The 13,645-nt window shown below is 36.3% G+C and overlaps 1 protein-coding gene across 4 annotated transcripts in view; it reads left to right on the forward strand.

The window, feature by feature from the left end:
- The window catches only part of Mtf2 (metal response element binding transcription factor 2), a 61,255-nt gene that overhangs the window by 20,162 nt on the left and 27,448 nt on the right, over nucleotides 1–13,645 (forward strand). Inside the window, exons 2-4 of one of the 4 annotated variants that reach the window (XM_058585274.1) lie at nucleotides 13,242–13,258; nucleotides 13,339–13,440; nucleotides 13,548–13,629. Coding sequence is in view for 1 of the 4 variants with exons in the window: in XM_046461957.2 (XP_046317913.1) it covers nucleotides 13,242–13,440; nucleotides 13,548–13,629 (281 nt within the window). In the remaining 3 variants the exon portion in view is untranslated. Of the gene's footprint in view, nucleotides 1–13,241; nucleotides 13,441–13,547; nucleotides 13,634–13,645 lie in introns of those variants that run through there. The other 3 variants (XM_046461957.2, XM_058585277.1, XM_058585282.1) reach the window with 3 other exon arrangements.

The following is a 13,645-nucleotide window of genomic DNA, read 5'->3' on the forward strand; positions in this document are numbered from 1 at the left end:
TCGGTTTGTATGAGCTCAAAAAATAAAATAGAACTTTATGATGTGGGAAAAGGCAATAATACAATAGATATTGAAAAAAGCATCATGGTTAATCACTGTCACAGATGTAAGAATAGCCAAGCTGGAGCTCTGTATATCAGCTGTTATGGATTTGAGTCAAATCATCTTCTTTTTGGTCTGTAGAAGTCACTTTGGTTAGTCTCTCTGGAATCCAAATTGGCTGCTGTTCTCCCAGTGGAAACACACAAACAGAACCTTGACTCCAGACAATCACTGGGTCAGGACCTTTCCATTGTCCTGTTAGAATATAAGTACATTTTAATAGTTTAATGAGCTCTTTCAACTATGCCTTGTCCCTATGGATTGTATGGGATTCCTGTTAAATAAAACATTAACTGATTTTTCTTCAGGGATGATGTTCCAAAATATCCTAAATGCATCCTTTGGAAATTTAAAGATCCTTTTAAATTTAAGTCTTCCAAAAGCATTTTGCCTTAGTTTTTAGAATTACTTTAGTCCTTTTAATTTTTTGATGTGGTTTTAAACCAATTTTCTTTTAGTTTAACGTTTTCTAAATTGGCTCTTGTCTATAAATTTTAACACCCTCATCTGAGACTTCTAATTTCTGCGCCACCAGAAATTAAAGTTGATGGGCTTTTTGAAAAAATTACTAATAATCTCCTTGTTCTTCTATTTTATCCAGTATTTGACTTTAAACTTCTCTCTTCTACCTTTTTCTGTCTTGAATGTCTGTATCTAATAGTTGTCTTAGCTTTTTGTATTTTTTATCTGAAATACCTTTATTTGACATTTTTAACCATTTTTTATCTTGTTTCTATCTTCTAGTTTTCTTCTAAGGTTTGTATATTTATCCTTAATTGCTTTTTTTTCCTCCTAATTTTCTTTTTCTTCCTATTTTGTGGGTTTAAAATTCTTGTCTTCCTACATCTTTTTTATCTTCCTACATCTTTTCTTTTTTCTTTTTTCTTTTTTAAAGAGAGAGAGAGAGAAAGAGAAAGAATTTTTTTTTTAATATTTATTTTTTAGTTATCGGCGGACACATCATCTCTGTTTTGTATATGGTGCTGAGGATCGAACCCGGGCCGCACGCATGCCAGGCGAGCGCGCTACCACTTGAGCCACATCCCCAGCCCCTTCCTACATCTTTTCTATCTTTTTTTAAACCTTTCTGTACTTTTGTCTTTGAAGTTTTCCTCTTTAAATTTTTAATCTTCTTTATCCAAATTGCTTTTACCCTATTATCTTTCCATTTTTATGGGTTTTTTTTAAGTAATGTTTTTAAGATTAACTAGGCTTCGAATGACACAATCTTTCCTCTGCCACAAAGGCATCTTAACCACCTTTAATTTAACCTTTTAAAGCCTTTTGCAACTTACTTAGACATTGTACAACTTTTTACTTTATCATACAAAGATTGTCTCATCTAAAAACATTTCTTTTTTCCTTTAACCTTCCATATTAAGATATATTTCTACATCTTGAATCTTTTTATATCTCTTTTCTAGCCGTTAACCGTTTTTATAAATTCACATTCTGAAACAACCTTTATAAAATTTCTGAATTTAGACAAATTACTCCACTTTAATAAGATGAAATACTTTCATGTTTTTTATGGTACTATAATATTATAATTGAAACTCAACTGAAAATTCTTCTACTCTTTGTATATAAATTACACCTGATAGAATCTTAACACTTGTTTCAGCAAAGACACAGCCACAAAGCAATATTAAACTTTTTTTCATTTACCAATTTATGAAAACACACATAATGTTTAAATATATTACCTTATGTAACTTAATAAAGAGTACTTGATTTTATATTTAGTCGTTGATATTTTAACACTTTAGCTTTGTAAATTAATCAGATGTCTGTAAAAACCAAGATGTTAGACAAGTGTAGTAAACAGAACTAGCCATCTCTTTCTTGTTGAAGAACAATTCTTCTACAGGATACCATGATGGTCCCATTGTGATATATTCAACAACTTCTCTTTAAAAAGCCCTGGGCTACATTTTTGTATTGTATCAACATATGCCCTAACTGTTCTTGGTCTTACTAGGGTGCCTCCTTCCTCTAACAATTTCTCTTCCTTGGAGGCAAACAACTTCAAACCTGGAGTCAACCATTTTCCCCAGTTTGCCTGAGAAAGTTCTATGGACAGGCAACTTGAAATAAAAACAAAATAAATCAAAACAAGAACACATTGTTTTTTTGAAATGGTCACCCATTCTTTCGCTCTCCTTCAGGGGCAAGCAATTTCACTTACCTCCAAGCTTCAGGTGTTCCCCGTACGGGCCTCCAAAAGCTGCAGTCTGTCTGGGCACAAAATACCCGAGCATCCACAAAACCTTGTAGATTCAAACAGCAACTCTTTATTCCCGAACTCTCACCGACACTCAACCCACACTTCCAGTGAACACCCTGCCTGTGAACACCCTGCCTCTACTGGCTCTGCGCACCACTTCTCCCAGAACCCCAGGAGAACTCAACAGGGAACTCCAAAGGAGTGGGCGCCTGAGGCAGCAGGATACGCCCTAATCCCAGCAGAGCCACCCTAATCCTGGAGCCGCCCTATTCCCAGCCGGATCCTCCCTAAACCGGAGCCACCCTAATCCCTGAGCAGGATCACCTTTCAACCCAAAATGCCATGTGTCATTCCTACTTGGCTATGGCTCTCAGCAACTTAACCCTCTTTAAAAAAAAAAGTGAGTTTCAATGAAGTCTTATTTAACACTGCCTGTTGCTTCTGGATGGATTAGATAGTATTTTTTTTTTGTATATATTCGTGTTAGGAATTATACTGCACATAGTTTTTTTTTTTTTTTTTTTTTGGTGTGGATGTATTTCTTTCCTTTGTCTTTATTTCCGTGTGTATGAACTGCATCTTTCCCATTGTTTTTTCCTCCTAATATCCAGCTTACTATACCTGATTTATAAGAGGCACTCAACAAATATTTGTTGAATTACCACAGCTGTAAATTTAGAAACCATGTTTTTCTTTTTCTTTTTTTTTGGCGGGGTGGGGGTAGGGGGTACTGGAGATTGAACTCAGGGGCACTCGCCACTGAGACACATCCCCAGCCCTATTTTGTATTTTATTTGGAGACAGGGTCTCACTGAGTTGTTAGTGTCTTGTTTTGGCTGAGACTGGCTTTGAATTCAGATACTTCTGCTTCAGCCTCCTGAGCTGGTGAAATTATAGGCGTGGCGCCACCGTGCCTGGCTAGAAATTATGTTTTTCTTAAGTTTAATTATACTCTTACCATAAAATAGTTGTGGGAATCTACATTATTTTGGTGGTAAAATGTTCTGGTTAATTAAAGTATATTCTGAAAACTAGTTTTCACATAAAAGCTGTCAGCAGCTTAGGAGACAAGTGTGTGTGTGTGTGTGTGTGTGTGTAGTTCATAATATGGTTGCATTTTTGCGTTTCTCCATATTTTGGCATTTGGAGGTATTCACCCTAAGTGTTGTCTTTCCACCTGTTTTAGTCAGCTTTTTTGACACTGTGACCAAAAGACTTAACAATATAAAGAAGGAAACATTTATTTTGTTTCACGGTTTCGGAGGTTCAGGTCATGGTTGGCTGGCTCTCTAGCTTTGGCCTGAAGTGAGGCAGAACATCATGGCAGAAGGGCATGGTGAAGGAAAGCAGCTCAGGACATGGCAACTAGGAAGCAAAGAGCTTCACCAACCAGGAACAAAATATAACTCCCTCTCACCCAGCCAAAGGCATACCTCCAGTGACCTACTACTTCTAGTCACACCCTACCTACTGCAGTTACCACTCAGTTAATCCATTAATTAACTCACTAATTAGGTTAAAAAAGCTCTCATAATCTGAACATTTTACCCGGGAGCCTTTTTTTGCATTGTCTCACACTTAAGCTTTTGTGGGACACCTCACATCTAAACCATGTGATCACCCTAATGCAAAGTTCATGTCTCAAAGACCCCATGCACATTCCTATAATAACCTCAGTGTTAAATCTATGGACACCTAAGGATCACTAAATAGTTGAGGAAAGCCTGTAACATGAAAGGAGAACCCAAGATAAAGAGAAAAAACAAAATCTCTAAAGAAGTAGGTAATGAAAGGGACAGTATGATTGAAAGATGTCTTTATACTTAGATATATCCTTAGTAAAACTTCAAGCCACATTCTTTTTTGTTTTTAAATATGTTTTTAGTTGTATTTTATTTATTTATATGTGATTCTGAGGATCGAACTCAGGGCCCCACAGTAATAGGGGAGCATTCTACTGCTGAGCCGCAACCCCAGCCACTCAGGCCATATTCTTAATGAAATTTTAAGCCATCAAGGATAAAGGAAGATCCTAAAAAACCAGGGTAGGGAGAGGTAATCTAACCAGTGAGTAAAAAGAGTAGAAGTGTTGTTTTATGTCCTGAGTGTAGTAGGGAAAAAAAAATCATCAAACTTCTGAGGGAAAATTATACTCAACATAAAATTCTTTGTGCAGGAAAATATCAGACTGTTGTTATATTTGTCTTGTTCTTTGTTCATAGGTCTCACTATGTTGCCTAGATTGTCCTTTAACTTCTGGACGCAAGCCAGCCTTCTGCCTCTCCTACAGGCCCCATGCCTTTATAAGTCATTTGTGAGAGAAAGATATTTTTAGATACATGAAGGCTTGGAAAATTCACATGCACACCTCCTTTTATTGCATGGCACTATTGAAGCAAAATAATATGTGATCTAGGAAGCAGAGTGATTAGGAGAACTTCCAAGATGATAAGGACAAGGCCTAGAGGACAATCATTCTGATCGGTACAGGAACACGAAGAGCTCTAGAAGCAGGAGTTACCTATAGAAAAGAAAAGGTTTTGAAATTATCTTTGATAATTTGAAATGAGGCAATAAGAGGATATATTAAGCAATCCTGGGATAAAATTATATGTGAATAGAAATTTGGTAAGAATACTTTTTTGGTTGATGGACTATTTATTTATTTATTTCGTATGCAGTGCTGAGAATCAAACCCAGTGCCTCACACATACTAGGCAAGCATTCTGCCACTGAGCTACAACCCCAGCCCCAACTACTTACTTTTAAAATTTTTATTTTTTTGTGGTGCTGGGGCTCCAATCCAGGGCCTCATACATGCTAGGTAAGCCCTGTACCAAGCTACATCCCCAGCCCTTTGCTACTACTTAACTTTTGCAGTGACTAATATTTAGAGTTTTATTTAAGTAGTGATTTAATGAAATTAGCCCAATAAAATTTATAAAAGAGGTAGGAAATGGGAGTTGTAAGATGTGAATCATCTTCTATAGCAAGAAGTCAGGTCTGAAATTGATAATTTTAAAGAGAGAAGTATAAGCACATTGTTTGGTACTTCTCAGAAGAACTGCCTGAATGAAGAATTAAAAAAAACACCTACCTTTGAGAGCAGAACTGGAAGGTGAGAGGGGATAGGTTAGAGAAGTACTGGGGTTGTTTGTAATTGTTTTCTTCTTTTTTGTGTGTGCTGTTGTATACTGAGGATTGAACCCAAGCACGTGCTCTACCATTGAGCTACATGTACAGCCCTTTTAATTTTTTATTTTCAGACAGGGTCTCTCAAAGTTGTTTTTGAACTTGTGGTCCTTCTGCCTTATTCCTCCTGAGTTGCTGGGATTACAGGCATGTTTCATTGCACTCAGCTGATATATTGTTTTTCATTTTATTCCTTTTTCTACTATTTTTTTTTAAAGAAAATATGCATTCTGATTATACAAACATCATGATGTTTCTCAGTCCAAGAAATAGAGTAGAGCAAACGGAACATGGTGTGAGAAGTCTAATGATGTAAGAACTATACCATACCAAGAGAATGTTTAACCTGAACTTGATAGATGGGCTTGAGTCAGGAAAGTAGTTTTTTAAGAAAGAAGGTCTAGAAAGCCCGAAGCTTTCTGCTTTTTGTCTTCTATGTTGATGTTCATTTGATATAAGATTTTTAAGGCATTACTCAATCAAAAAGAAGGCATCCAAGCTTCATTTTATTTATAACCTGTCTCAAGACATGAGAATTCCTTACCTATAAGTTTGGTACAGGGCCAAGTTTGTTTACTGTTTCCCTTGCTTCTGGGTCCTACTTTGGCCCTGCTTGGCCTCATGAATTTGTCTGAAAGAAAGATCTCACCAAGTGTCACTCTCAGTAAGATTTTCTTTCACATGAGATTAACCCACATATTTGCTATTTTTCCCAGGAATGCAATGGAAAAAATCATTGGAAAGAGCATGGGAATCATGGCAGGTTTGTGTTCTTAAGAGATGAGACCTATTGGTGCTCAGAGTTTGGATAGCAGTTTTTTCTTTTTTTTTCCCTCTCTTAGCAGTGCTCTTTTTTCCCCCTGCTATTTTTCAAAGTTATTTGGTTTTCTGGATTGGTGAGTCAAGAGGAGAGTGCTCCCAGGCTGGAGTTGTGGCTCAGTGGTAGAGCACTTTCCTGGCCTGTGTGAGCCCTTAGGTTTGATCCTTAGCACCGCATGTAAATAAATAAATACATAAAATAAAAGATCCATTTAAAACTAAAAAATCTTAAAGAAAAAGGAGATATGGCAGTGTAAAGTAGAATTTTTTTTTCTTCTCCCTTAGCTGCCTAGTGGCACTTCATGGGCTAAAGAGTAGTTGCAGGAGTACCTGAGACGTGGTTGTGGTGGATCTGTCTTGGTTGATTGGGGTTACCAGAGAAGAGGATGGAAAGTGTAGCAGCACAGTAGAAGGATGAAAGTTTCTACTGGAGAGGTGAAACCTATGTCAGGGCAGTGACATTTGCCCTTAAGGAGATTGCCTTTAATTAAACTACCAATTACTTCTGGTAGTTCACTCCTACTGCATTCCGCATGCTATGATAGGCACTGGGAAAGTTATGGTAAATAAGAAAGGACAATCTTCCCCTCTGAGTACAGGCTATGTAGCTGGTGTAGAATAAGTAAAAACAATTAAGCAAATAGAGCACAGTTTGAGAAATTTAATGGTGGAGGAACTATAACATACCAAGAGAGTATTTAACCTGAATTGGTGGTGGATGGGTTTGAATTTTAAAAAAAAAAAATCTTTATAAAGAAGATCTAGCTGAATTTTTCTTAGAATGTTGAGCTCTTAAGATAGAGACCTTGACTATCTTATTCAACATTCTATCCCTAGGGCCTAGCACAGGCACTAATTAAATATTTATTGAAGGAATAGTAATTGACCTGAAGATGAATCAGATTTCCTGAGGTTTCTTTTTATCATTTGTTAGGGTAAGGACCTAGCAAAATATAATTTCTTAATTATATTTTTAGTTCCTTTCTTTTTTTGGTGTGGTAGTAGGGATTGAACCCAGGGGCATTGTGTCACTGAACTACATCCCCAGCTCCTTTTATTTTTTTAAAATTTCTTTATTGTGGTGCTGGGGATTGAACCCAGGGCCTTGTTCATCTGAGGCAAGCAGTCTATCAACTCAACTATATCCCCAACCTCCCTTTTATTTTTATTATTTTATTTTATTTGTACCAACTGAGGATTGAACCCAGGAGTGTTTAACCACTGAGCTACATCCCCAGCCCTTTTTAATATTTTAGAGATAAGGTCTCACTGAATTGCTAAGTGCCTCGCTAAGTTGTTGAGTCTGGCTTTGAACTCATGATTCTCCCTCAGCCTCCCGAGTTGCTGGGATTACAGGCATGTGCCACCTTGCTGGGCTTATTATTATTTCATTTTTTAAAATTTATTTTATCATTTATAAGACAATCTTGTTAAGTTGCCTAGGCTGGCCTCAGATTTGGGGTCTTCCCACCTCCACCTTCTGAATCACAGGATTATGGGTGTGCATCACTGGGATTATGGGTATGCACTACTGTGACCAGCTCTTACCCTTTATTTTGAAGTTCACAATAGTACTTAAGAGATTATTTTAGCCAAATTAAATGAACTGTTTGTTCAGGGTCACACAACTAATTCAGATGGTCTTCTAGTTTGCTGGAGGAATAAAATTAAGGAATGGATTGGGAAGAATTCAAAATTTTCCCTAAGGCACATTCTTTTAAAATTATTTAGCTAATTTCTAAATTCTTGAGTCAAGGTCTTATTTATTGTAGGAACAGTAGAACAAGAAAGAAATAGTGGCTTAAACCCTTGGTTTTTACTTGCTCTTAAGGGAGGAAACATCTTTGTTGAGTCTTTTTCAAGATGGATGTCACTAGCAGTGTTGTAATACTAGTTTTTTTTTTTAAATATTTTTTTAGTTGTAGGTCTTTATTTATTTTTATGTAGTGCTGAGGATCGAACCCAGTACCTCACAAATGCAAGGCAAGCGCTCTACCACTGAGCCAACAACTCCACCCCTAATACTAGTGTTTTAATCAGCTTTTTGACTGCTGTGACTAGAAAAGACCTGACAAAAACACTTAGCAGAAGAAAGATTTATTTGGTTTCAGAGGTCTCAGTCCATTGACAGCTAGCTCATTCCTCTTGGCTCCAGGTGAGGCAGAACAACATGGTGGAAGAGTATGGCAGAAGGAAGCGGCTCACATGATGGTAGGGAGCTGAAAGAGAATGTTGATTGGTACCTTTTAGGATAACAATTTGACAATATCAATGACATTAGATAATATACATGTAAAGATGAGAAAAATGGGTGTATTACTGAATGATTTTGACCCTGAGATGATAATTCAAACTCAGTAATAAGTCTGTGATAGTTCTGTCTGTGATAGTTTTGTCTCCTTTTTAAAGTTTATAGTAGTTTATAGTAAAAAGGAAAATTGTACATAGTATTTGATACTGTGATTATTTTCTTTCTTTATTTTTGATACTGGGGATTGAGCTCAGGGCACTTGACCACTGAGTCACATCTCCAGACCTATTTTGTATTTTATTTAGAGACAGGGTCTCACTGGGTTACTTAACACCTTGCCATTTCTGAGACTAGCTTTGAACTCGGGGATGCTCCTGCTTCAGCCTCCAGAGCCGCTGGGATTACAGGCGTGCGCCACTGTACCCAGCATTACAATGATTATTCTTTTTTTAAAAAACATTTTTTTAGTTGTAGATGGACACAATATCTTTATTTCATTTATTTATTTTTATGTTTTGTCGGGGGGAGGGGGGGCTGGGGTTGTGGCTCAGCAGTAGATTGCTTCCCTAACACACATGGGTGGTGCTGGGTTTGATCCTTAGCACCATATAAGAAATAAACAAATTAAATAAAGGTATTGTGTTCAACTACAACTAAAAAAAAATTAAAAATATTTTGCAAATGAATATGCAAAATTCTTAATGTAGGGTGGGGCACATGGTAACCTTAAACAACTTTGTTAGAGGTTTGGCTATGAATGGGAGGAAAAATAAGGTTGTAGGAAGAGATATAAGGGATCAAGGGTAACTATTACTAGGTTAGGTTTCATTCCAAGATACAGCACATTGGAATATTAAGAAAAGCATGACATAGGGGCTGGGGATGTGGCTCAAGTGGTAGCGCGTTCGCCTGGCGTGCGTGCGGCGCGGGTTCGATCCTCAGCACCACATACAAACAAAGATGGTGTGTCCGCCGAAAACTAAAAAATAAATATTAAAAAAATCTCTCTCTCTCTCTCCCTCCCTCCCTCCCTCTCTTTCCCTCCCTCTAAAAAAAAAAAAGAAAAGAAAAAGAAAAGCATGACATAAACTGTAGGCAATGGAAAAAAACAAGATCTTATGACATCTTATGATTTATGGACACTTAACTCTGCGTGGGAATAGTGCAGGGTAGAGTAAGGAAGAAGCAGACCTCACCGTCAAGAAAAAGGGAGGGGAATTTATTTAAACAATAGTGGAGCATATAAAACTGTCTGGGAATGTTTGCAGTGTTGGTTGTTTTATACATTTTCCACTTCAGAATTAGAAGATTCTAGGTCATAACATAGTTTCAACTCCTTGGCATTGTCTTGAGGTCATTTCTTACCCATATATATGTTGTTCAGGCTTTGGTTAGTTACTTAAGGGGTATAAAACCCCTCAGGTAATCACCAGATGTATAGCTTTTTAAAAATTGATTTTGCTAACATGGTTATTTTCACACTGTGATTTGAAGGTATAAAATTGTTTCAGTGTTGAAAGGTTTCAGCCTGGCTTTGAGCATTCCAGATGATAGAATTAATTGTGATTCATTTTCCATTTTTACTTCTGCTTTTTAGTACTTATCCTGTCAGACATTTAAACCCCTCATATTACTAAAGCATCCCTTTCTCATATATGGCTTTAACAATATATATGGCAGTATATAATTTCTTTATTCAGAACAATGGCTCTTAAAATGTAATCCATGGACACTTTGAGAGGATCTGCAAGATCAAATAATACTAAAATTTTTCTTTTTCTTTTCTCTTTGTGATGGATTCTTACCATGTTGCTCAGGTTTGTTTCAAACTACTGGGCTCTAGCCATCCTGTCACCTCAACCTCCCAATAACTGGAACCGTAGCAAAACTGATTTTTTTTTTTTTTGCCTTCCCTACTGTGTTGACATGTGTACAGATGGTGCACAAACAAAGTTAGCTAAAACTGCTCTGTACCTTAGTGTGAATCAAGGCAGTGACATCAGACTTTGCTAGTGTTCTTCATTGATATGTGCTCACAGTAAAAAATATAAAATAGACATAGACATATATGCACAATTTAATTTTACTTAAGAACGTTTTTGATGAAACAGTAAAAATTATTAAATTTGGACTTTGAATTTAGGTTTTTAATATCATGTGTGATGAAACAGGAACCATGCATAGGGTATTTCTGCCAGCTTTAATAGTAGCTATTTCATAGAACACCATTTTTACTTTAAACAGTGAGTGACTTACGGATACAGCAGATACTTTCTCGATGTGACAAACTTCATTTTATATTTATCCTTGTATTTACCTTTTTTGATTTTCTTCATTCCTCTGTGTTCAAGTTACTATCTTATATGACATTTCTTTAATATTGTTTTGCCCCCACATGCCTCCTTTTTGCTGTTCTTTTCAAATGTAGCATATTTCTATATGTTTTAGGCCTAACAATCGAATTATATACTTAATATTTTGTATATTTGGTTTGGAGGAAATATGCTTTCATTCTTTTATAATTATTTAATTACTTTTACCAATGTTGTTGTTTGATATGTGGGTGTATTTTAATTTCTTTTTGATTTATTTACTTTAAACCTTAAGAACTTCCTTAATGTTTCTTGTAAGGTGGCACTGCTAATAATAGGTACAGATTTTGTTTATCTGGAAGTATCTATTCCATTTTTTTTTTAAAATATTTTATTAGTTGTTGATGGACCTTTACTTATTTATATGTGATGCTGAGAATTGAACCCAGTGCCTCATACATGCTAGGCAAGCGTTGTACCACTGAACCATAACCCCAGCCCCTCTATTCCAGTTTTTTAAGGACAGTGTTGCTAGTTATAAGATTCTTGGTTGGCAGTTTTTCTTTCAGCACTTTATGTCATCCAGCTGCCTTCTTTTATTGTTTCTGATGAGCAGTCTCATTAATCCTATTGGGATTTCCTTGTACGTGCTTTTTTCAAGATTTTCTTTTTGTCTTTCAGCATTTTTACTGTGGTGTGATTGAGTGTAGATTTCTTTGCCCTTATTGTACTTGAAGTTTGTTGAGCTTCTTGGATGTATAGATTAATGTTTTTAAGCAACTTAAGAAGGTATTAGTTATTATTTCTTTGGTTATCTTTAAAATGTATTTTGTTTTAAACTAAAACTGTCCCATTTGAACATTAACTCTCCCCTCCTCCCAGCCCCTACCTACCATCCTTCTACTTTCTATGAATTTGACTACTCTTCTACTCTTTGTACCTTATGTAACTAGAATTATAGAGTAGTTGTCCTTTTTGTCTTGCTTATTTCACATAACATAATATCTTTAAGATTTATGTTGTAGCAGTGTCAGGATTCCTAAGAATTTGTGAAATTTTTGGTCCTAAAATTAGTTATCCTTAATTCTTAGGTAATGCAACATTTTTCCTTCCCCACTTGTTTTATTTTTACTAACTTTTATTCTGTCAATTTTAGGATTATCATCTATGTAGTTTTACATGTCATTGTATTTTTTTAATATATTTTAGTTGTAGTTGACACAATACCTTTATTTTTATTTATATGTGGTTTTTATTAATATGTGGTGCTGAGGATTGAACCCAGGGCCTTGCACGTGCTAGGCGAGCACTCTACCGCTGAGCCACAACCCCAGCCCTCATTGTATGTTTAATTAGTGAAATATATCTAAATGGAACTGTGAAACCAAATACTGCTATGTTACCTTTAAGAAAATTGATGATAGCCGGGCATGTTTGTGTATGCCTGTTATCCCAGCAGCTCGGGAGGTGATCCTGAGTTCAAAGCCAGCCTCAGCAAAAGTTGAGGTGCTAAGCTACTCATTGAGACCTTGTCTTTAAATAAAATACAAAATAGAATTGGGATGAGGCTCAGTGGTTGAATATCCCTGAGTTCAATCCCTGGTACCCCCCAAAAAGAATTTTGGTGGTATGCTGTGGTGTTTATAGAATGACGGTTACATGTAGTATATCATTTTGAGGTCGCTTGCTTAAAAAGAAGTAAATGTTCTTAATAATATACTTTGCATTTGAATGTGATTTTGTGAAACTAATGGTTCTCAGTTTGTTTTAGACTCCCAGTCTGCATTTTTAAAGGATTGTGTGTAAACCCCTGAAAATCAAAAAAGGCTAAATTCAGTAGTGATTTCCTGTAGAAAAAATATTATTGCCCTTCCAGTGAGTGTGACTATACCCATCTACCTGCCCAGAGTTAATGTGTCTTTACTGACTGTGGAATAATTAGGAGTTAAGGTTTAAGTCACTTTTATTCTTTATCTAAACTCAGTCATGAGATTCAAGGCTTTTTTTCCTCATGACTGGTCTGCCTGCCTGCCTGCCTGCCTGCCTGCCTGCCTGCCTGCCCGCCCGCCCCTAAAGCTGATATTTTAATGACACCTGCCCAAATATGTTTATATTAGAGTGGTTGCTGAATTTGGGCCTCACTTTAGGGTATACAATGAATGAATATTGAGAATTGCTATTGCTTTGTTTTAAACTTACTGGGAGAGTATTTGTGATTTGAGGTTCTTGTATTTCCTTCAATTTAATTTTTTTTAACAAATCAATTTTTGATTGACATATCATTGGTATAAACTGTGTATAAGTAAGTTTTATCTTTGTTTTTTTATTTCCTAAACAGAGACTCTACAGGGGCAGGTAATTCACTGGTCCACAAGCGGTCTCCTTTACGTCGAAACCAAAAGACCCCAACATCCTTGACCAAGCTGTCTTTACAGGATGGACATAAAGCCAAAAAGCCAGCATGTAAATTTGAAGAGGGTCAGGATGTCCTAGCTAGATGGTCAGATGGCTTGTTTTATCTTGGAACTATCAAAAAGGCAAGTTATCTTGATAGAAGGCATTTTTTCTGTTTTTGCAGTGAACTTTTAATAATCTTAAATTTCATGTTGATAATTTAAGAAATAAATATTCTTCTGTATTGCAGATAAACATTTTGAAACAGAGCTGCTTCATCATATTTGAAGACAGTTCTAAATCCTGGGTTCTCTGGAAGGACATTCAAACAGGCAGGTGCTACTATTT

Source organism: Marmota monax, unplaced genomic scaffold (assembly GCF_021218885.2).
Source record: "Marmota monax isolate L192 unplaced genomic scaffold, Marmota_monax_Labrador192_F-V1.1 WCK01_AAM20220418_F8-fsc00070, whole genome shotgun sequence".
Classification (NCBI taxonomy): domain Eukaryota; kingdom Metazoa; phylum Chordata; class Mammalia; order Rodentia; family Sciuridae; genus Marmota; species Marmota monax.